The sequence below is a fragment of the Pongo abelii genome, chromosome 2 (assembly GCF_028885655.2).
Source record: "Pongo abelii isolate AG06213 chromosome 2, NHGRI_mPonAbe1-v2.0_pri, whole genome shotgun sequence".
NCBI lineage: Eukaryota > Metazoa > Chordata > Mammalia > Primates > Hominidae > Pongo > Pongo abelii.
Genome location: NC_085928.1, coordinates 167,025,167 through 167,050,119, shown reverse-complemented (window position 1 = coordinate 167,050,119; position 24,953 = coordinate 167,025,167). Strand labels below are relative to the sequence as shown.

General features: G+C 37.3%; 1 protein-coding gene across 13 annotated transcripts in view; it reads left to right on the top strand.

Moving 5' to 3' along the window:
• VEPH1 (ventricular zone expressed PH domain containing 1) overlaps positions 1-24,953 on the top strand; it is a 315,043-nt gene that overhangs the window by 213,153 nt on the left and 76,937 nt on the right. For all 13 annotated transcript variants that reach the window (XR_008523995.2, XM_054552900.2, XM_024245018.3 and 10 more), the window contains 2 exons: positions 19,952-20,091; positions 23,397-23,531. Coding sequence is in view for 12 of the 13 variants with exons in the window: in XM_054552900.2 (XP_054408875.1) it covers positions 19,952-20,091; positions 23,397-23,531 (275 nt within the window). In the remaining variant the exon portion in view is untranslated. The remainder of the gene's footprint in view (positions 1-19,951; positions 20,092-23,396; positions 23,532-24,953) is intronic.

The following is a 24,953-nucleotide window of genomic DNA, read 5'->3' as shown; positions in this document are numbered from 1 at the left end:
ATGCCTATGGCATTTCCTTTGACACTAAAACTAAACGTAATAATTCCAAAAATTTTAACATTTTTCAAACAAGTTTGAAATACAGAAAAATGTTTATATTATGTCTTACAATATTATTCACTGTTAATCAAATTATGTTCTAGACCAGAGGTTGGCAAACTTCCCATATAAAAGTCCAAGTAGTAAGTATTTTTGGACAGGTTGTGTGGTCTCTGTTGAAGCTACTCGATTCTGCCATTGTAGTAGGTAAACAACTATAGATAATTCATAAATGGATGGCCACGACTGTGTTCCAATAAAACTTTGTTTAAACAAACAAGCAGTGAGTCAGACTTTGCCCATGGACAGTAGTTTATCAACCCTTGCTCTAGATTTTTCTGGCTGCCACATTCACCTGGAGTTTTGTGTTAGATGGAGTGTAAGGGTTTCTGATCTTCCATGCGAGACTTATGGTAAACGTAGCTGATTGAACATGTTTATCTCTACTAGCAATAAAACCCCACTTAAATGATAATAAAGGAAATAAAAGGTATACGCTTAGGGGGATGGAGAAGAAGACAGCAGACAGAGATGAATCAACACAATGTTGGGCAGAGTGAAGCAGATGCAAGAGTGTTCACTGACCTAGCAGTAAGCAGTGCCCAGGTAATACCATTGTGGTCCAAGAGAGGTGCCATATAGGAAGGATTTTATCCAGTTCTGCTGAGGTCTTCTAACCATCATTGGAGGGGCAGCAAATGGTTCCTCAGTAATGCTAGGTTATAATCTGATGCAGTCACTGTCTGAGCTGGCACACTTAGCTCATCTGTAAAACTCAAAGGAATTGGTTTTGGGGGAAAGGGGCCCTAACTCTAACTGTAAATATATTGGTATTCAGAGGGCTTAGACAAGAATAGTGCCAACAATAACTAGCAGTTTAACATTCACTGCTTTTACTGCTATTAAGCTATTCTGAAACCCTTTCCCTCTAGCCTGCTTTCTAAGACCCAAAGGAAATATTCATCAATATTTGCAGTCACTCCTAGTACTCATTGATGAGGAGCTATCATATAAGGAAGGAGTAGAAAATGAGAAGACAAGAAATGCCAGAAGGAGGATTCTACGATGCTGATTTGCATGTCAGGGTCTCGGTCCAGGAAGGAAGCAGCAGGCAGAGGGAGGCTGGTAGCCATGGTGCCTAGTGGGCTATGTAGTGACTCACTCCACCGCCCTGCTTGAGTCCAGCAAACAAAGGCGGTGTGTTAGGAAATGGTGCGCTTGATTGTAACAGATGCAAACTTCAAGGGTCACTGGAGTCACATATAAGAGGTTTCACTAACTCGGAGCCAATAACTCCCATTTTTTTCCCAGCAGAATATTTGGAGAATTGATGAGAAAAAAAAAGTACGCATAGTTGACTGATTTCTTTTTTGTAGAGATGGACACTTTTTGTACTCTATTCCCTCTTCTGTCCCACACTAGACACTATTTATATTCAGATCCTATATGCTGTATTCAAAGGGGAAAATCATTTGGACTTCTTGGGTTTTTACTACCACTATTCCCTGCTTGTCTTTCCTTTGATTTGACTTCCTTTCTTCCTAATAAATCTTCCTATCTTCTCCCTCTCTTTGTTGTTCTCCTTTCCTGTCTCAGTTTGCTGTATTTGCATTTCCTTATCTCATGCACATTCCTTTCCTTCTTGTGGGGAGTTGTTTTTTGTTCTTTGTTTTTGAGATAGGGCCTCCATGTTGCCCGGGCTGGAGTGCAGTGATGCAAACACGGCTCACTGAAGCCCCAAGCCTCAGGCTCAAGCCATCCTCCCACCTCAGCCCCCAAAGTAGCTGGAACTATAGGCACAGGCCACTACACCCAGCATTTTTTTTTTTTTTCATAGAGATGTGGTCTTACTATGTTGCCCAGTGGTCTACTCTATTTGAGAATGTCAAAGAAAAAAAACACCTCCCAATTTCCCAGTGCCAGCAGACTTTGGGCTTTTTGACAGCAGCTTTTTGGAGATAATTTCATTGACTTTGAGCATTATAATATTGATGAAGGTGATAGATAATTTTAAAAAGGTGAACAAATTATTTTGTTTAATCCTGGTGACAAGTCTGTAGTGTAGTTAGCACTGTCCTCATTTTATGAATGAGAAAATAGAAAGGCGAATAACCTGTCCAAGGTAATATAGCCAGTAGAAGGCAGAATCAGGACTTGGCCCTGGCTCTATGATCTTGCCACTGCTTCTCTATCCCACACTGCCTTCTCGTACATGCCATTCTCATCCCCACCTCCATGCCTTTACCCAAACTGTGGCTCCTCTAGGTGCCCTCTATTTTATTTATCTAGGCCTAGCATTCATCAAGGCTGGCCTATGTCTTACTTCCTACACCCCCGTGATTCCCAGTACTTCTCATTTGGCACTTGATCATGGATTGCTCTTTTAAATATTCATATACTTCCGACATCTCTTTTTTGAACTGTAAAACTCTGAATCTTTTTATAGTTTTAGCACTCAGCCCAATGTCTCATCCTTGGTAAGTCCTCAGAGTATTTGTTAATGATGGTGATGCTGGTAGACATTTCCCCAGTGCAGGATAACAAATGAAATCAACCTTCCTCAAGCTTAATGGCTATTCATGTTGTTACAGCAGCTGCATCAATGACGAGTAATCTGTAACATTTTTCAGAACTTATACTCGATAAGAGTACAATTACCACATGAAAATGCCTTCCTCAGAGGCTTCCAGTCTTACCTATAGCCTGAAGAACTGAATTTCCTTAAGACTAGAATTATTTTCTAAAATTGGCTTTCAAATTCATGGTATATCCCAAGAATTGGCTGCACAAAATTAGTTGCTTTCTATTCAATAACACCTCATTTAGCAGCAGTGACTGAAATAAAATGCCCCCTAACTTTCTTATGTCAGCTGCATGATCATTAAGTCAACAGGGAATAGATGGTTGGCATCTTAGGAAAGTCAGGCTTAGTTAGTAGTTGCTAAAGGCCACTTCTAACAGGAGCATCAATGAGTTTGATACACACTACGTGGAGTTGATATACACTATGTGGAGGTCCTATATACCCTGCACCAACATATCTGACATAATAAACCTCCTGGTAAATACATATCACTCTCCCATGAGTGTTCTTCTGATGCCTGATGGCGGCCAGCCCAGAAGGTCTTAGTTCAGAACTGCCAACAGGAGAGAGCAATGCAATGGATGACTCACATATACATGATCTTAGGCTCATCCTTCCTTCCTCTGGGGAAAAAAAAAAGTAAACGGACCCATTTTAGTGGAGTATATTAATGGAATTTCCTAAAATTTTCTGTGCCCTATATCTGGTTACTGCTATGCATTTTGCAGAGTTGCAAAGTAATTGGTTGCACATGGAATGGTACCTACAGGGGATCACAGCTTGCCTGCCTTATTTGCCTCTGTACAACTTTTGATAAATCTGTGCTTGGAAGAGCCAAGTGTTTATTTCTACCTTATGGGCTTCCACTGACTCAGTGTGACCACAAAGTGGCTCTATATTGTTGCCAGAAATCAACTACATTAGTGTCATGCAAATATATAGAGAGATATGTGTGTATTTGATTTAAAATTCATGTAAATTCGAAAATTACTTTCATGTCTAGAAACTGTGCTAACTCCTCTGAAAATACCCCAGATTCCTTTCTGATCATGTTGACATTGACTACTTTGTATTCTTAATGTTTGGACATCTAACTTATATTTGGCAACCATCAAGAGTACCTGGTAGGAAAAAGCTGAGTTCTTCCGAGTGAACTTCCCCTGGCGGATTTTGTGATCAGATAAGTACTGCAAATCATTCCTCATCCCAGAACTGAGTGACACTCATCACTTATTGGAAGGTGCATTCTTCCTAGAGGATACCAAAAATTCACTGGAGAACTAAAAGTATCAATATAGTCATTTAAAGATAAGTTCAATTTTCAGTTAGTTTCATAATTTATATTTTTCATTATTCCTACTTTGGGAAGTATTATTGGCTAAATTCCTGGAAATATCAGAAACAACATTGAAATCAATCCAAAAATATGAACAGCATTGCCACAATAACACTTTTCTGTAATTGTAAGCAGTCAGCCACCCAATCAGAAATGATCCTGATTTGAGTATTGTTTGTAAACGCTGCCCCTCATCTGTGTGTACAATCAGGTAACTGGAAAAGTGATGGCAGATGTCACTCTTCAGATTCACCTCCTTCATAATTAATATGACAGTTTTATTTTTAAGTTTGGACATTGTAAGAATAAGGAAATAATTATTTTAAAACATATGACCATTCCTTACAAGTTGAACGCAGAATTACCATGCCACCCAACAATTCTACTCTTAGGAATATACTCCAAAGAATTGAAAACAAGTGTTCAAGCCAAAACGTGTACTTGAATGTTCATAGCTGCTCTATTCACAATGACCAAAAGGTGGAAACAACTCAATTGTCCATGAATGAATGAGTAGGCAAATAAAATATAGTATATTCATATGATGGAATGCTATTTAGCCATGCAAAAAAAATGAAATACTGATGCATGCTACAACATGGATGAACCTTGAAAGCATCATAATAAGTGAAAGAAGCCAGACACAGAAGGCCACTCATTATATGATTCCATTTATATAAAATATCCAGAATAGGCAAATCTATAGAGACAAAATGCAGATTTTTGGTTGCCAAGAGCTAGGAGGAGGGGAAATGAAGAATAATTGCTTAATGAATATGGGGGTTCCATTTAGGGTGATGGAAAAGTTCTAGAACTAGGTAATGGTGATAGGTGTACAACATCATGAATGCACTTACTGCCACTGAACTGTACACTTTAAAATGGTCAAAATGGTAAATTTTATGTTACATGTATTTTACTGCAATAAGAATTTGTTTTAAATATATGACCACATATTCTGTAATAAACTCCATACTTAATATGCAGCATATCCTCCACAAATAAACACATACAATTAGTATAATTATGGAATGGTCTGGGTTAACCCTTCTATGCCAGCAGTAGCCGCAAGCACCATGTACTGGGCAGTATTTTAAATGTTTTATTTGACCCTGTAAGGTACATATTACTATTCCCAAATTGCAAAAGTGGAAACTGAAATATAGAAAACAAAATTTGCTTAAGTTCACATAACTGGCAGACCTGAGATAGACCTGAGATTTGAGCCCAGGTTGTGTAGCAGCATGGTGTGTCCTATTAGCCCCTGTACTGTGGGCTGAGCTGACCTTGTCCTGCGATAATAAAGCTTATGTACAATGGAAGTGTGCTCTCAGCTCTCAGAACAATGTTGATAAAGTTTCAGACCTTAAAGTACAGACCATTGTTATTCAAATCTGCAAGTACAACCATATTTCTATTTATCTTATTATTTATTTGCCTGATTATCATTGAACATACACATACCATGAAAGAGCTGCAAGAAGTGTAATTCTCTCTCAGTGCAAATTTACTGTGCTATGCTAGGCTATTGCCCTGGCCAGAGGTGTCCTGCGGTCCTCTGCAGTCATCGTCTGTTGGAAAAAGAGTTAAATCCAATTTCTCAAATATATCCCCCCTCCCTGTCTTTCATTCCTGGGGCTAGATTTAGTAAGTGAAGTGAGGTTTGGTTGAATCATAAAGCAGAGTCTTGGCCACAAGGCATGCATGGGGCTGAAAGAAGTAAAGAATATCATAGGCATATGCAATGGGGGTAAGAAGTGATGGATGAGAAGAGACTAACTAGAATAGAATGTCAGTCTCCCCCAAGGCTCACCATACCACCTCAAATCACACTTTCCTAGGAGTGTGGTTCACTTGCATTGGATAAACAGAGCTTCTGTATTGCCCAACTCCAGACGGTACCACTTACACTGTGGCCTGTGGGAACGATGTCCCTCCTGGACTCATGTGGTGGAAAGCCTGTGTGGCTGTTAGCAATGGCCCTGCAGATGAGCCCCGGCATCCTATCTGAAGGGATGAAATTTTCAGAGCAGCAAGGGCTCCAGGACAGATGCAGTTCTTGGCTGCAAGTTATGTTTCATCCATCCAGCAAGATCCATCCAGGTGAACACAGGATATCCATGCACAGGGCCAATCTCTGGATAGGAGCGCACTAGCAGCAGCTAGGTAGGATTCAGAGGTGGCTTCTATTCCAACAAAAAGATGGCGTGGGTCCCACCAGGATAGAAGAATGAGGACCCATAGCTTACTGTTTATATATCTCCATCTTTGTTTATTTCCCACCCAGACTATTTCCAGCCTGTTAACATAGTGGCCTCAGAACCTCAGTTAACCACCAGGTCTGCCTCCCTTGGTTCTGGATGTGGCTGGGGCAAAACCTGCCATGGGAAGGAGATTGCTGCTCTTGATAGGTGGTGAGGGCTGGCATAAGCAAGACCAGGCTCCATGATCCCTACAGCTGGAGCATGTGGTCTTTTTAGGCTCCTTACCGAAACTTAGTGCTTGAGCTACCCCTTGCCTTTTTGCCATCTAAATCCTGAGAAAGACTCCTCATTGTTTATCCCATTTGCTGCCACTTCTATCAATCCAGAGTCCAGTCCAGGACTCAATAATAATGAAGTGTTTTATGATAGAGTTTTTTCATACAGAACAATCCCAGTTACTATGTGGCTGCTCAGATGGTTGCGTGTTCATGAATGTGGGAGGCCCTCTCCTGGGGGCAACAGCTCAACAACTTTCTGCTAAGAGATTTCCTTTGAGCAATAAGCTATCATACAGTGCAGATGGGTTTTAAATATTTCAACTATTTTCAAGCAGGCCCTGGGTCATAAATGCCTTCATCTTGACTTTCTGATTTCCAGATTCCCTTTCACAAGAGAGGGCTCTCAGTGAAGCAGAAAAATTGACAATAGAGGTCTTGGTAATCTCAAAACACTATTTAATTTCAAAGTGAAGTCGTTATGATGTAAAGAATGGGGAAAATTGAACTGTGAGCTTCTTCATGCTTTTAAGAGTTTGGGATCTAAAGACTTGAAAGAAAAGAAGAGCTTTCTGAGTTGATTCCATTGCAATCCTGTCCATTAAAAGAGACACCACCATTCAAAGTCCCTTCCAGCTCTGGGACATAAGATTTTGAACTGACCCCTAACATCAGAATTCCTCCACAAGGCAAATTTCTGAGATTCTAGAGGTTCTGGAGACAATAAGACACTCCTACAGCCTCTGTTGAATTAATGTTGCCTTCTCATCCCAAAGTTCATGCTACCCTGTGGACCATTAGGAAATAGTCAGTTGAGGCAGAGGTAATTCAACTCTATTAAACTTTTACTTTAGTTCTTCGATGGATCTTTCTGTTTCCTTCAATAGGACAAAATATATAACCAGCTGTTTCCAATTTACTACTAGAAGATTGAGTTTCTGGAAGCTGAATAACATTGCTACCCTATTTTATGACTTTTCATCTAAACAGCAGTCAGAAAATGAAAGTAAAAATAATTAATCAGAAATAGTGAAAAAAAAGGCAACTCTGTTTAATATTAATTATGATGATTGATGTCATCATCATTGGATTTTAGGTCACATAAAAATGAAATAAGTTATACATGAAGACAACTTGAAAGAAGCAATAAATGAAACTAAGATTTCAAAGATATGTTGACCTCTATCATGTAAAGCATGAATTTATAGAAAAATAATTTTATGATTATGACATTTGCTTTTACTGTAGATGTTCTGGTTTCCATGGCTAACCTGACAGAGGCAATTTATTTCTTTGACTTGTTCTTCGATTCCTGTTGCCTTCAGTTCAGGTGGTTCCCACTGGAAAACAGTAATATCTTGAGCTGGGATTTGATGGGTCAATCACTTGGGCTTCTCTCAAGAGAGGTTTGGGCATGGATGGGAATGTGCCAGATAACTCATTCAATTATATGATAAAGATAAAAACTGCAATAAATACCAAAAGCAAATTATCAACAAGTCTCTACATACTGAATAAATGAAGCTGATATATAATTTATAAGATTTAAATCATTAAAAATAAATGGGTATAAATTAAATCCCTCTTTGACTTAAAAGGAGGGACTAATAATTGCTGCTCATCTAAGCATAACCTATGTAAGCTGCAGAGTATAATGGGCACTAGAGTCAAACAGTCTAGATTTGTCTGGACTGCCAGTTGCTAGCCATGTGACCTTAGATAAATTACTTGACATCTTTGAGCCTCAGATTCTTCCACAAAACTGGAAGTATCTACTTCATTGGCATGAGTATTAAATGGCAATACACACATAAAACTCTTAGAACATTGCCCAGTACTTAAAAACTAATCAATTAATGTTAGCTTTTTTTATCTTCCTGTCACGAAGCTTTGAATAGAGCAAAATATCAAGCCTTTCCTGAGCTTCCTGGTGGCATTCCTGCAACATTTCTGTGCTTCTGAGCCTCAAAACAACATGTACATCAAAAGTCTCACTTGCACATATCTTACAGTCCTAGGACTTTGGAGATGCTCAGAGAGCAAGTGATGGTTTCATGCATTGTTATGAGGTCTTCTTTCTTGCTGGACCTTCTACTTCTGCCCTGTCCCCAGAGAAATTTATTCTCATTGTATAGAATAGGATTTTGGCTTACACATCATTATTAGCTGTGTAGTAAGTTCATTTTAAAATAAGCAATTAGGTGAACATTTCAGGATACTGAGCAACCTAGATGCCAAGGGTCATTATGCAGTCTCTTTCCTCTAATTAAAACAGCATTACAGCAACATTCAAACATTTCCACCTGGCCTAGGGATCTTTTTTTTTCTTTTTCCATATACAATAGTAGCAGTAACAGTGATCATGATAATGAACATTATTAAACACATGCTCTGTGCCAAGCACGTGTCTGTCTGAGAGCCTCACATGAATTAACTCATTTTATGTTCACGTAACTAATTCATCCCAGTTTGTCCAGCACTTTCCTAGTGACAACACTGGAAGACTTGCATTTCAGGAGCCACCCTAATCCCAGGCAAATCAGGATGGCTGGTCACCCTAAACAACACTTAGAAATAGGAGCTCTTATTAGTGTTCCCAATTGAGCCACAGAGAGGTTATGTAACTTGCCCAAAGACACAAAGTGGTAAATAGGAAAGTCTTGCTCCAGAATCTGTGTTCCTAACCACCACCTTGGAGAAGAATTGAACTTTGGATAAGGGATCAGAGAAGTTGGCTTTAGAGTGGCTTCTGAGAGGAAGGGCTCTTTCTTCCCTCTCTCAGGGCAGAAACATTGCTTGTGAGAGCATCCAAGGCTCTTCAACACCTGATTTGAATAGGTTAATGGGCAAGTCGTACTCTGTTCTTTAATAGTAACATAAAGCAGCAAGCAGGCACAAGTTTTTAACAGTTTTCATATAAGAAATTTGCAAGTGTGTATGCACCAAGGGACACTACATACCACTGTGTGTTATTTGATTTCGCCATCACATGCAAACCTTCAATGTCCTCCTACAGCTCACTCCCCATCCTCTACCCTTTGCTGTGTGACTCTTATAAGTGTTTCTAAAGCTCTCTGATTCTTTAGGACAAGATTTGTTTCTCCACATGAGTCTTCTTCTTCACTGTACCACAGTTTTATTCTCCATGATTACTTTTTCACTTATTGTAATATTATAAAATTTATTTTATATTACAACTTAGATTTGCAGGGAAAATGTGCCATCATTATATCTAGAGTTGATCAAGAGCAACCAACCACTGGGTGGTGAGGAAGAAAATTAAGAGTCCCTGCCTAAAGTTAATCCCATCTGCTCATTTGAATGGCACTTTAGAAGACAATCTTTCCTTTGCATAAAAAGGTTCTTTCTCTCATCTCTCCTATGCTTATCTCCCTAAGGTGGCATCTGGGGGCATTAGGAAGTGGCTCCTTCTCCCTTGTGGTGGTGGAAAGCATTAATGTCCCTGGATAGGGGTGTGGTGTATCTTCTTGCCTAAAGGATAATGGGTTTTTTTTCACTCTACACATGGGCTGGTCCAGGGGTCTCCCTTGCCAATCTGACCTCATCTCAGTGCCCAGTGGTGTGAGATGCCCCCACTGAGTCCTGGCTTGGACAATTCTCTCTTCAATCTACTGTGCAGAGCCACACCATACTCCTTGCCTCACTATGGTGAATTCTCTGAAATGCTGACCAGCAAGATCCTCAGCTACTACTGGCTCCACTCTACTCCATAACAGAGGAAAGAGTGACCATGAAAGCTGAACCTCAGAGACTCCTTTCTGCCTGGCTTCAGGAGCTGTGCTTTTATTTAAGTTGGCTACCCTGTGTTGTTGCTGAGGGCTACCTGGGAGTGAATCTTCAGCGGTGACCATTGCCCATGGTGTTACCATAATGTATCTAATATACTTCTCCTTCTCCAGGCCAAAGCCCAAATGTGAGGGGAAGTCAGGACCCACTTCTGATGGCTTTACACTTCTCTCTCTCTCTCTCTCTCCTTCTCTCCATAATTTTCCCTGCCAGAACTAAAACGTGTTCTCTTTTACTTGTTCCATTCTATATTCTCCTACCTAACAACCATAGAACTGACCAAGCTGTCACCCTCTTCATACTACAGGTCCTACAATGTATATCCTCCATGTTCAGGAATGATAGGCTAAAGGGAGGTAAGGAAATTTAGAAAATCCTTTCTTGAGACAAAAGCCTCACTTGCAAGGCTATTATCTTGCTGCATAACCCAATTTTGGCAGTTAAAAAAATTAATTCCATTTTACTTTTTTGGTACTCCTATAACTGTTGAATATCTACTCTATCACCATTCCCACCATCACTCGACAGCCAGATAGGTGGAGGCTCAACTGGATTCAGGCAAAGGCTATGTACTCAGAAGGCAAAAAAGAAAAACATATTTAAAATCATAAATATTAGCCCTGTTACATGGTAGTTAGTGAGACATCATTTAAATTGCTTGCTTAAATCCCAGGATACAAAACTAGTGCTCAAAAATCACTTGCATTCCTATACAACAGCAGGCAAGCCAAGAGCCAAATCATGAATGAACTCCCATTCACAACTGCCACAAAAAGAATAAAATACCTAGGAATACAGCTAGCAAGGGAAGTGAAGGACCTCTTCAAGGAGAACCACAAACCGCTGCTCAAAGAAATCAGAGATGACACAAACAAATGGAAAAACAATCCATGGTCATGGATAGGAAAAATCAATATCATGAAAATGGCCATATTGTCCAAAATAATTTATAGATTCAATGCTATTCCCATTAAACTACCATTGACATTCTTCACAGAATTAGAAAAAACTATTTTAAAATTCACCTGGAACCAAAGAAGAGCCTGAATAGCCAAGACAATTCTAAGTAAAACGAATAAAGCTGGAGGCATCCAATTTCAAACTATACTACAAGGCTACAGTAACCCAAACAGCATGGTACTCGTACAAGAACAGACATACAGACCAACAGAACAGAATAAAGAACCCAGAAATAAGACCGCACACCTATAACCATCTGGTCTTTGACAAACCTGACAAAAATAAGCAATGGGGAAAGGATTCCCTATTCAATAAATGGTGCTGGGAGAACTGGCTGGCCATATGCAGAAAATTGAAACTGGACCCCTTCCTTACACCTTATACAAAAATCAACTCAAGATGGATTAAAGACTTAAATGAAAAACCCAAAACTATCAAAACCCCAGAATAAAATCTAGGCAGGACCATGCAGGACGTAGGCACAGGCAAAGATTTCATGGTGAAGATGCAACAGGCAATTGCAACAAAAGCAAAAATTGACAAATGAGATCTAATTGAACTAAAGAGCTTCTGCACAGTAAAAGAAACTATTGTCACAGTGAACAGATGATCTACAGAACGGGAGAAAAATTTTGCAATCTATCTGTCTGACAAAGACCTAATATTCAGCCTCTACAAAGAACTTAAATAAATTTACAAGGAATGAAAAAAACCAACTCCATTAAAAAGTGGGCAAAGGACATGAACAGCCACTTCTCAAAAGAAGACATACGTGTGGCCAACAAACATGAAAAAAAGCTCAATGTCACTGATCATTAGAGAAATGCACATCAAAACTACAATTAGATACCATCTCACACAAGTCAGAATGGCTATTATTAGAAAGTCAATAAAACAACAGATCCTGATGAGGTTGTGGAGAAAAAGGAATACTTTTACACTGTTGGTGGGAGTGTAAATTAATTCACCCATTGTGGAAGACAGTGTGGCAATTCCTCAAAGACCTCAAAGAGGCAGAAATGCCATATGACCCAGCAATCCCATTACTGGGTATATGCCTGAAGGAATATAAATAATTCTATTAAAAATATACATGCACATGTATGTCTATTGCAGCACTATTCACAATAGCAAAGACAGAATCAATCTAAATGCCCATTAATGACAGACTAGACAAAGAAAATTTGGTACATATACACCATGGAACACTATGTGGCCATAAAAAAAAAAAACGAGATCATGTCCTTTGCAGAGACATGGATGGAGCTGGAAGCCATTACCCTCAGCAAACTAATGCAGGAACAGGAAACCAAACACCACATGTTCTCACGTATAAAAAGGAGCTGAATTATGAGAACACATAGAGGGGAGCAACACATACTGAGGCCTGTTGGAGGGTGGGGAGGAGGAGAGAGAGCATCAGGAAGAATAGCTAGTGGATGTTGGGCTTAATACTTAGGTGAAGGGATGATCTCTGCAGCAAACCACCATGCCACATGTAACAAATCTGCACATCCTGCACATGTACCCCTGAACTTAAAAATATGGGCACGGTAGTTCATGCCTGTAATCCCAGCACTTTGGGAGGCTGAGGTGGGTGGATCACCTGAGGTCAGGAGTTCAAGACCAGCCTGGCCAACATGGTGAAACCTCATCTCTACTAAAACTACAAAAAAATTAGCCAGGCATGGTGGCACATGACTGTAATCCCAGCTACTCAGGGAGTGCTGAGACAGGAGAATCCTTGAACCCGGGAGGGCAGAGGTTGCTGTGAGCTCAGATTGCACCACTGTACTCCAGCCTGGGCAACAGAGTGAGATTCCGTCTCAAAAAATACAGATAAATAAATTGCCTGCTTTAACAAATAGCACTTTTTCATTGTATATTTTTAAATTATATAAGTAATACATAAATATAAACTGATAAGGAGAGCATTAAAACAATACAGAAGTATATGAAGTAAAATGTGCATGTTCGTCACCCCACTCCCACTTCTCAATATGAAAGTAATCATGGTCGATGGTTGATCTATAACTTCACAGACCTTTTCTGATGCTTTTATATATGTTTTCACATAATAATACAAAATTTTTATTTTTTTCCTCAAAATCAGGGTCAAAGCATAGGTCTTTGTACACCTATGGCTTGTATATTTCTGAATATATAATTACCAAATTTGTGTTATTAAAGCAATCACTTGCAAAAGAGCTTGTTTTATTCTCTGGATAAGTCAAAACAAAAGCATCCAACATGCCCATTTGACAACTGGCTGGATTTTTGCCACAAAGGGAAAATGAGCATAGTATTTTGCTCTGGGTAGGGACGTCCCACACATATGCATGTGATATAGCCAGGGGCCCACCAGCTGCTGTAAAGGGAACACGTATTTCTCAACTAATACTGTTGTAAATAGAACTTAGTAAACATTAGACAAGTCCTCTTTTCCATTACCTACGTGTCCTAGATTCTCAACAAATGAGAGATTTGGCAGTTTTTCCTTCAGTACACGTCAGTTTAACAACTCACAACTTCTGAACACCTTCTACAGAACCGAGCTCTGAAAACATCAAATGATTAAAGCAGTGTCCACTCATGAATAATTATTTGATGTAATTTCAAACAGTTATTTCAAATTCATTATTATTTTTGAGAACCTAATTTTATTTTTACCTTAATATGTCTTTTCTTCTATTTACTCCATCAAAGTTATGAAATAATTGCTATTCTATTCAAAACTTCTAAACTTTAACTTGGAGGTGAGAAGGAATAGAGTTTTAGTCTAAAATACTAATATATTTTACAAATCACATGGAATCAAAGTTTTACAAGTGGTCCACACTGGCTTGTGATGCCTTCTTCCATTTTTTTCAGTCAAAAGCAATGGTATTTTAAAGTAATGAGTTTATTCTGCACTTTTTCCCCAAATTGGAACTTATGGTTGACTTCAAAAACATGATTTATTTTACCTACTTTTGGAAAGCTCTCATCAGACAAATTACCGGTTTCATTTTCTTCTGCTTTTTTTTTCTGTCCAATTTAGGACATTCATACAATTAAATGACAGTATTATTTATTCATTGTGTCAATGTTTTGAATTTTTTGTCTTTGAAATACAATAAAGAAGAATTGAATGGAAAATGAAGGAAATCACTTCAAGGGTTCCTGTCACGCTAGTGTCAAGTAGGCAGAGGAAAACTCCTCTTGTTGTCATCTAGCAGGTCCTGAGTGCCAAGTGCAAGCCCTCATAGCCCTAAGCAAATGTCCAGCCCTGCTCTGGACAGCCCTCACAAACACATTTCTTCACAGGACTCTGTAGGCCATTAGTAAATTGTAGAATTTCAGAGATAAAAATTTCATTTCTAATATGAAAGTTCCTCAAAAAATCTAAACATAGAATTACCATATGATCCAACAATGCCACTTCTTTGTATATACCAAAAAGAATTTAAATCAGAGCCTCAAAGAGATATTTCCATACTCATGTTCATAGTAGCATTATTCGCAGTAGCCAAAAGGTATGAACAGACCAAATGTCCATCAACAGAAAAATGAACAAACCAACCATGGCATATACATACAATGGAAAATAATTCAGCTTTAATAAAGAAATGAAATTCTGACACATGCTACCATGTGTATGAACATTAAAGATACTATGCTAAGTGAAATAAGCCAGAACAAAAGAGCAACTATTATATGATTCTACTTGTATGAGGTACCTAGAGTAGTCAAATTCATAAAGACAGAAAATAGAATGGTTGGTTGCCAGGGGCTCAGGGGAGAGGAAGATGGGGAGTTACGGTTTAATGGGTATAGGGTTTCAACTGGGAAGGATGGAAGAGTTCTGGAGATGGATGTTGGTGATGTTTGCACAACAATGTGAATGTATTTAATGCCAATGAATTGTGCACCTAAAAATGGTTTAAATTTTAAACCATATTATCCATAAAGTGGTAAATTATATAAAACATAAATTATATGTTTTATATAATTTACCACAATAAAAAATCATTGCACTCATGGAGCTCACAATCTAGGAGAGAAAGTTAATAAGCAAATTAAAATGTAAAAATCATTTAAGTAGATGAGCTTTTTTTGTTTGTTTGTTTGTTTCATTCTGGATCAGCTTTTGGTCTGCTCCCACTTTAAAGATAAGAAACTCAAGGACAGAGAGGAAAAGAAACACAGTCTACCCATAAAACTCTTTCCGAATCCTGAGCCAATGCTCTTTCTATTGAATTATACTTCTTTTTGAAGTACTTCTATTACCTCTGTTTTGTCTGAGCCATTCACTCATGTACTAGAAAGAGAATAGGCTCTGGCATCTGGGTTCAAATTCCAGCTCAGCTGCTTCCTGGGAGTTTGATCTTGAGATTTCCTCTTCAGTAAGATGGAGATAACAAAGCCTGCTTCATAAAGATGAAATGTAATTGGTTACACTTACATCTGGGTACAAAGTAAGGAGTCAGTGAAAATGAGTTCCTTTCCTAAATCTCTCAAAATGGCTTCTCTGAGTTTGTTGTTTGTTTATAAGCTATGTTCAGTGTGTAAATACTTATAGTCTGGCAGTTTCAGCAAACATATTCATGTGTATGAGCTTTTATAAATCATTGTAGAAATACAGTTTCTACAATGCTCAGTTGAACACCCTGGGAAATAAGCCAGATACATTTATCTGACCCTTATTTCACTGGGAGGGAACTTTCAAAGGATAAGTTTTCTAAAGAATTCAAAATGAGATCTAATTTATTCTTTTTTTCCAAGACATAAAGCCAATTCTTTGATATTTCTACTAGCTATTAAAAAATCAAAGCCATATTCCATTTTTAATCTTAAGACACGTATCTCTAAACAAAAAAAAAATATATATATATATATATAATGGCATAGGCTATGAGTGGCCACCTGAGAAATAGGTTATAACTGTCTAGTCTCCCAAGAAGAACGATGTGTTTCTCAGATACTGTCTAGTGAATGCATTGCTGGAATAAAGGCGTATAAATGGCATTGTGGAGGAAGAGTGGCAGAAGAAACAAAGAATTCCAAAATGATTCTTAAAGATTTTGACTCAAAAAGAAGACCAAATATTCTTGTATTTTTGTATCATGTCTTTAAATTTATTTATCTGTGTAATATATTTGGTATTTTAACACATAACACATTATATTGTATAATTACTTATGTTCATGTTAACTTTAGTCTTTATAAAGACCAAACCAAATCCTTTGATTATTAGAAAAAGAAGCCACATTCCAATAAAAATAAAGAAACTACTCTCAGATTTGGTTGAATATGGAAAGCATTCTATATTTAAGACAGCATGACTTCTCTCTTCAACATTTAGTCTAGAAAAATGAATAATCCTTTTGGCATCAATTATACAATTATATAAGTAATATTTCAATGACTGAGATAAACTAAACATACTATCTGGAACTACCTTAAACATTTATGTTTATGTGATTGCTTTCAGGGTTCTCTACACCTAAAGTGCTTGTTTCTCTCACACTTTAAGTTCAAAATCTTGATCATTTTTCAAAGTATACCTCAAATATCTCCTTCTCCATGAAGCCTCCCCTTGTTCCCCAGTCAGAATGAGTTGCTGAGCAGTCATTATTATGTGTCCCTCCATTATCTCATAAACTTAAAACATTGTTATAAGTTCAGATGTTTCTCCCATTTGGCTGCAAGCTTCTTAAGAGCAGGACCATCATCATGGCCCCTATTGCTCTCAACACATATCTGACACTCATCCATTCATTCATTCATCCAACAACAATTTATTGCATTCCTGCTGTTTGATACTATGGAATAAACAGGAGGGAAATACAGGAAAAATTAACAACTAAGTCTTAAAGTCATGGGGAGAATTTTCCAAGCCAAGAAAGCTCTGAAAAAAATAAGGATAAAAATATTGGTACAGACCAGATGTACTGAAAGCATTAACAGAAGCCTTGTATCACAGAACTGATGTATTTTTATAGCAGTGTATATGCTTCTAAGTTAAGAATCTCTCTCTTATACTACTTTGACCATTTTATGTGATCTGAGACTCCTGTGGTTTGTGTATAAAAAGCTCGTAGGCTCAGAGTGAGTAAAATAAATCTAATCAATGTTTATTTTCAAAAGAAAACATGAATTGGCAATAAAAATTTAGAGGGAGGAAAAAGACAGAAACTATTTTTTCATGATAAAGGCCTAAAGTCTAACTTACAACTCTCAAGCTAACTACATGAATTCTTGGAAAAGAACTTGTTTCCTTTTGAAACTTTCCGTTAAAACAAAACATATTGCTATCTCAATATATATGTTACACTTAGATTTATTTCAAATACCATTTTTTGTATGTGCTCTTGAGATAATAGGTTTCCTATTTCTTTAGCATAAATTAAATTCAGTTTTTCAGACCATATGTGCCAACTTAAAAAAATGTGTATCATTGTCAAACAATTTCTGATAGGGCAATTTTAAGTTGATATTATGCTCCATTCTACTCTCCCAGGTCTTTCTCAGTGCTAGACCTCCTGGTCTTGTCCACTGAGGCTTCAAGCACTCTTTACATCTCATGATTCATTTGCCCACAAAATACAGACGTGATTTCTGATTTTATACAAGAACACTGTGTGTTCAACTTAAATCTTTTTAATTTCCTGAAACAATTACCTTCACAAAAACTAGTCCTCTTCTGTAGCAATGTTTCAGAATCACAGAAAGCTATTAATTATTAACATTTCTGTATATATCTCTAACTTGCCCCTGTCACATTATTGTTTGGTTTCCAAGACCTTCTCCTCTAATGTCTCATTGGCCACTCTAAGATTTTCCAAACTTTTCCTGAAAGCCTGTCACTTCCTTCATACCTGACCTCTGATAGAGCACAGATAAGTCTTCCTCCCCCATTCTCTAGAGAATTCAACAACACTCTGTCTTAGGTGGGTACTGACTCTGTCGCCCGTACTAGGATCCTTATCAGCTTTTATTATTTTGTTTGTTTGCTTTTAGAGACATGGTCTCACTATATTGCCCAAGCTTGCCTTGAACTCCTGGGCTCAGGGATTCTCCCACTTCTGCCTCCCAGGTAGCTAGTATTACAGGTGTGTGCCACTGTGCCTGGCTTTTCTCATCGACTTTCAACAAACTGTAGTCCATTTCCATTTTAAGAGTAGGGCATACTGGATCACTGAATCTATTAATTTTCTTTCTTTCTTCCTTTCTTTTCTTTCTTTCTTTTTCTTTCTTTCTTTCTTTCTTTCTTCCTTCCTTCCTTCCTTCCTTTCTTTCTTTGTCTTTCTTTCTTTTTGTTTTTTTGTTTTGTTTTGTTTTGTTTTTTTGAGACGGAGTATTTCTCTGTTGCCCAGGCTAGAGTGCAGTGGCATGATCTCACCTCACTGCAGACTCCACCTCCTGGGCTCAAGCCCACCTCCTGCTCAGCCCCCCAAGTAGCTGGGTCTACAGGCAGATGCCACCATGCCCAGCTAATTTTTGTATTTTTTGTAGAGAAGGGGTTTCACCATGTTGTCCGGGCTGGTTTCAAACCCCTGAGATGAGGCGATCCACCCACCTTGCCTTCTCAAAGTGCTGGGATTACAGGCATGAGCCACCATGCCTGGCCTCTATTAATTTTCAAAACATTTCATTTAAAATGTCAGATTAATTCTGAAACAAAAAATACCCCATTAACTATCAGTATGACTCTACAGATTAAAAAAATGCCCAGTATAGTAGAGCCTAGAACATTCCAACATGGTATCAGCCCTGCTGAGTTCCAATCCTGGCTCTACCACAGATTGAGCAGGCTTGAGCCATTTTTTCTGGATCTCTGAGCATCATTCATCATTCATCTCTCCAGACATTAGTTATCTATTAATATTTATCAGTCATGTGCCAAGGTTATAAGAGTGAACAACGCAGTCACAGTGGTTCACTAGACTGGCTTTCTAATGTGCTGTTACTTCGTCTTTATAACAGAAATAATACCCATCTTGTAGGGTAAAATTAAACGAAGTCAAACACATAACACATGTGGAAGTCAATTAATGATAATGTTTATTATCCAGTGCTTAACACAGTGCCTAGCCATAGAATCTCAACCCATATTTGCTTCATTCATTCATTTATTCATTATTCCTGTCTCTACTCATGGTGCCTCACCACCTCTACACCACTCACCCACTACTTCCTTGTCCCTAAAGGATAATCTCATTAAGTCTCCCAGCTGAAATCCTTCAAGGTGAGATGACCTTTTCAAACCTGAGCAGTACAGTTCACAGGAAGCTACACCTCAGCCAGAGTTATTTTGGAAGCTATCTCTGAGGCCCCTGCACAACCAAGAGAACAGCATCCACAGGTCATGGCAAGCCATTTACTACCCAGAAAATGCCTGGGTTTTCTTAATCCATTGGTTTATTTTTCCCAGGTTATCACTTCAAGGTATCCCATCAGATGAAAATGATACAGTATCTCCCATTTTATTGGTGAGAGGGTTTTTCCCCCCATGGGAGTTGCTGAAAGAGTCTTCAAACATTGTTAACTAAAACAATAATAATAATAATAATTTAAAATGTCTTTATTTAAATCCACTTTCCATGAAATGGATCCACTCTCAAATATATAGTTGTTTGTAGTTATTAGCTCACAGTTTGAAAACTGAAGGATATTTTATAAAGGCATTTGTGTGTTGAAGTATCAATATAAAGTGTACTCTGGAAAGACCATAACGTTTCACGCTATATGTATTTGTTTCTAGACACTGTGAGAAGTTGTGTAGCAAAGTTGTTCTTCACCTGCTCCCTGAAGGGTCATTACTGCCTATACAGTAAGTCCAGTTTTATTCTCATCAGCCAAGAACCTCAGCCATGGATCCAGATCATGTTTCTATTTCAGCAGGTTTGTATAATTTGTGTTCATCAGGCTCTTTAATGAGCTTGTGGGATATGGGCTTATAATCATTTTTATTGAATTATTCTTTGGCCAGAGTTAATATGTAGATAACAGCAATACATACATATTTCATTAATAATTTTAACCTCGGTTTTTTTATATTTTAGGATAGTTTCCTTATAAAAGAAGGAATTATTAATCAGTTAGCCAAACATATTAATATCTTAAATATCCTTAGCTTTAAAAAAGAAGAATGAAAAAGAAAATATCTTTGGTTAAACAACAGCAAAAACAGCTTATTTGGGAGAATAGCTTCCCTTATGTAGTGCTAGCCTTGATTTGTCTAGAGTCTTCCAATCTCCAATTAATGTTAGTGTCGGTATATCCTTTTTGACATTGTTAAGATACTGGAATGTCTCTTTTTTCTATAGAATATATGTACATAGGTGAAATTATGTAAAAAGCAACTTACAACTTGAGAATGAAGAATTTGATGCAGAGATGTCAGCATCAAAAGAGATTCTTATTTGAAAATAGTTATCTCAGATGCATTAAACTTTCACATAAAATTTGAATGTAGATTATAAAATGTTAGTAAAAGAAGGAATCTTAGGAATCATTTTTACAGGTAAGAAAATTGAAGGGCACAACTCAGATCGTCTGACCCCTGACGCGGTGATCTTTTTGTTGTCACACATTTGTTGAAAAATAATGTATTTTTATTTTTAAAATGCATTATTTTATGCAGCTAGAAGCAGGGAGGGCAAAGGCAGAAAAAACAAAATGCAAATGTTGTAACATGGCTGAAAAGCCAAATGATATGACACTTCATTTACTTCTGTTAATAAAATATTTCCATAATATCTCCCATAAAAATCACCAAGAAGACAGTTGTATTTCATTATAAGATAAAGTCAGGCTTATTGGGAAATAATGAATTTTAATGCTGAATACCTTATAATAATAAAGTAGAACTATAGCAATTAAGAAAAGAGACAGATTGGACATGCCTTAGGAATACTGTTTTTTTCTAAAGCGAGTCTTCTTAAGAACATTTAATAACATCTCATAGAGAACAACTCACATTTTGGTGTGAACCAAATTGTACGTGAATACAAAAAACAGCATTGACTGGCTTTCCTTTTCTTGAAATAACGACCTTATTTTTCTTCTATTTTGCTTATATTTTTCACTTAGTTTTCATCAGTGATTTTATATTTGGTTTCATCTTTGGCTTTGTTCTAAACAGTTGTCAGTTTTCTGAAAACAAACCAAGAAATCTTGATGGGTTTTTTTGCCCCTCAGTATTATTTTATTGACTTTGTCTGATTCTTTGTCTTTCTCTTTAAGCAAAATCACCAAAAAGTATCTGTGTATGCTGTGTTTCTTCTGTGTTCATTTTACTGTAATGTTTCTTTCATTTTCCACACTTACGATATTGTGTGATTTTCTGCCTGAATTCTGGCTTTGGGATAAATAAAAATCAAACTTTGACTTGATATTAATAATTACAACCTGGCACTACTCTTGTGCATTGGGCCAAATTCTTTCCGTTTTCTGTCAACTACACACATTCGTACAGTTCCCAAATTCACGGATTCGAGTCTAAATGCTCCTGTTTAGATTGATGATTCATTAAATTAGGTCCTGTTGTTTAAATGAAAAATTGGGTGCTTCATCAGTTTTTGATAATAATCAATAATTTATCAGATGTATCCACATTATGGATTATGTAATTTATCTATTGCTGACTCTTAAACTTTTTAAATCTGTGGATCACTAACTTGTGCATTAAGATCCTCCATCTTTTCCCATTCAGTACTGAAATAGTTCATTTTGATGATAATAGTAAAATTTTTCTGGAATGGTATTTATTAATCTTCATTCACTAAATAGAAGCTTTGTACACACAAACCACTTAGTCTCATACATCAGTGCTTAGACAGTCATTGACATAAAAAGAAAATATGATTTCATAAGCCAATCTCATTATTTTATTATACATTATACATAAAGGATCCTTTATATCACATTGTATGTATGTAAATGGTATTTTATACCTTTATAGATGTTCTATACATTTTTTAAAAATTGTTCCTTTGAATTGAAAAGCTTCTTACATTTATAGGTATAACACTATCACATGTAAATGATTATTAGACACATCATTGATTAGTAAATATACAAACACAAGTTAAAATCTTCCTTTGAAAAGTTTATTTTCATTGGCTTGAATGAAATATATGTAAATGTGATTTTCTTTATGTTCACATTCTTACTGCTCAACATTTAGAAAAATTATCTTAAAGTTTTAAGAATATTCATCCATTATACATTTTAGAATTAAAACTGTTTTTGTGTCCCCCACACACCCACTCATACTGTTCATATTTGATTAATTTCATAATGAACTTAGTTATTTAATTTCTGTTCTTAATGGTCTACTCTGTATAAATAGACTTGATTTTTGTACTCTATTTTAATTTTATTCCTTAATTCCCAGATCTTTGAGAAAATAAATATGAATATTTATATTAACCATGTTCCAATTAAGGAACATCCTTGGGAAATCACTGAGATAAACACTATATTACAAAGGTTAAGCATATTTATGGAGATCATTATCAACGGCCTTGAAAATACTATGAAATAATTTTAAATTTCTGTTAAAAAATGAAAGTCCTGAAATATATGGTTGATCTTTTTCGTTTAATTTTTTTTTTTTTTTTTTTTTTTGACGGAGCCTCTCTCTGTCACCCAGGCTGGAGTGCAGTGGCATGATCTCGGCTCACTCCAACTTCTGCCTCCCGGCTTCAAGCAATTCTCCTGCCTCAGCCTCCCGAGTAGCTGGGACTACAGGCTCCCGCCACCACGCCCAGCTAATTTTTTTTATTTTTAGTAGAGACAGGGTTTCACCATGTTAGCCAGGATGGCCTCGATCCCCTGACCTCGTGATCTGCCCACCTTGGCCTCCCAAAGTGCTGGGATTACAGGCGTGAGCCACCATGCCCAGCCTCGTTTAATTTTTTTAAGAGAGGTGGAGGTCTTGTTATATTGGCCAGGCTGGTCTCAAATTCCTGGTCTCAAGCGATCCTCCCGCCTCAGTATCCCAAAGTGCTGGGAATACAGGCTCATTCACCATGCCCAACCCCCATATGTTCGATCGTTAAGACAGATCTTTTTCTTGTTTCATTTAAATTTAAATCATGTTAAAGTTCAAACCAAGCCTAAACAGTGCCTTGAAATCAATCAAACAATACTATTGGGACAAGACATAGTATATTCTGTTTCTGTCTTTAATGCCCTTTCAGAGCCTGTTTCCTGAACCCCTGTCCATTCAGAGTCATTCTGTACAATTCCTCAGAGCCCTGTGGGAGAAGACCCAGGCAGGGGGTGCTCACAGCTTTGAAACTGCCATGATGGAGTCCACGTTTCCACAGCAGAAGGTAAATGTTCCTTTCCTTGGCCATGTTACAGGCCAAGATTCAAGATTGTCTTGAAACAGTTTCCCTTATTTTTTAGCAATTTAATTTCATCCTTCTTTCCTTTACCTTTCTTCTATTATTATCATAAAACACTTGTAAGAAATTATTTTCACGTGGTACCATAGTAGATTCAGAATAGAGTGGTACCAGTAAACAAGGACATTGCCCTTTGAGGTCTATATACTGACACAATACAGTTTCCTGGAACCACACAATAACTGCATGCATAGTATGAAATAGAAAAGATTTTACTGCTGGGTGTGGTGACTTTTATCTGTAATCCCAGCTACTCAGGAGGTTGAGGCAGGAGGATAATATGAGGCCAGTAGTTCAAGATTAGCCTGAACATCATGGAGTCTTGACTCCATCTTAAAAAAAAATTTTTTTTTTAATTAGCCAGGCATGGTAGTAGCTAATTTAAGTAGCCATGCCTGTAGTTCCACTACTCCTTGATCTTGGTCTTCCCAATTCCAGAACTATAAAAAATAAGTTTCCATTATTTATAAATTACCCAGTCTTAGGTATTTTCTTATAGAAGCACAGTGACTAGGACAGAAGGCTTGAACTAAAGTTAGAAGTTACAGGAAGATTGGAGAGCTATTAAGAAAGTCAAATCAACAGGACTGACAGCCTGATAAGAAAAATAGAAGAATCCAGGATGACTCCAGGTGCATTGTTTGGCTAACTGGATGATAATGGCACTCTGAAAATGAGAAATCACAAAGTAATCTGATGGAGCAGAAGAAGATAAAGCATTCTGGTGTACATATTTCGAATCCAAGCTGTTTATATGGCTAACTAGGTGGTGGTGGTGGTTAAATACCAATGTGGGCTTCAGGAAGAAAGCCATGACTGGAGATATGGATTTGGGAATCACAAGCTAGCACTTAGTGTCATGGCAGAAGACTGGATTGCTCAAGGGAAATATGTACATTGAGAGAAAAGAATGGTTATTAATCTCTTCTAGTAAATATTATCAGCTTCTCTCTTTTAGCCCTTCCCAAACTCAAATATTCTGATTATTCTTATTTTGCCTTTTAGATAGCCCAGTAATAAGTATTGGATGCTTGCTGAGCAAACCAGATGTTCTGAGAATAAAAGATCATGGTGTCTGTCCTTGTTTTACTGTTGAAAAAGGAGACAAGCATGCCAATATTAAACAAATTCATAGTACAAACGAGTAGCAAATTGAGTACTCCAGAACTGGTCTCTTGTGAAACTAACATAATATTTTTAAGGGATGAAGAATTCTAATAATATGAAAAATGAGCGTGATTAATCAGAAGTTTATTTGTAATGCTCTGTAAGACACTAAAGACATATGAAACTATTGCGTCACTACTTTTTGGCTTGGGTTTAGGAATTCAACATGCAGTATTAAAA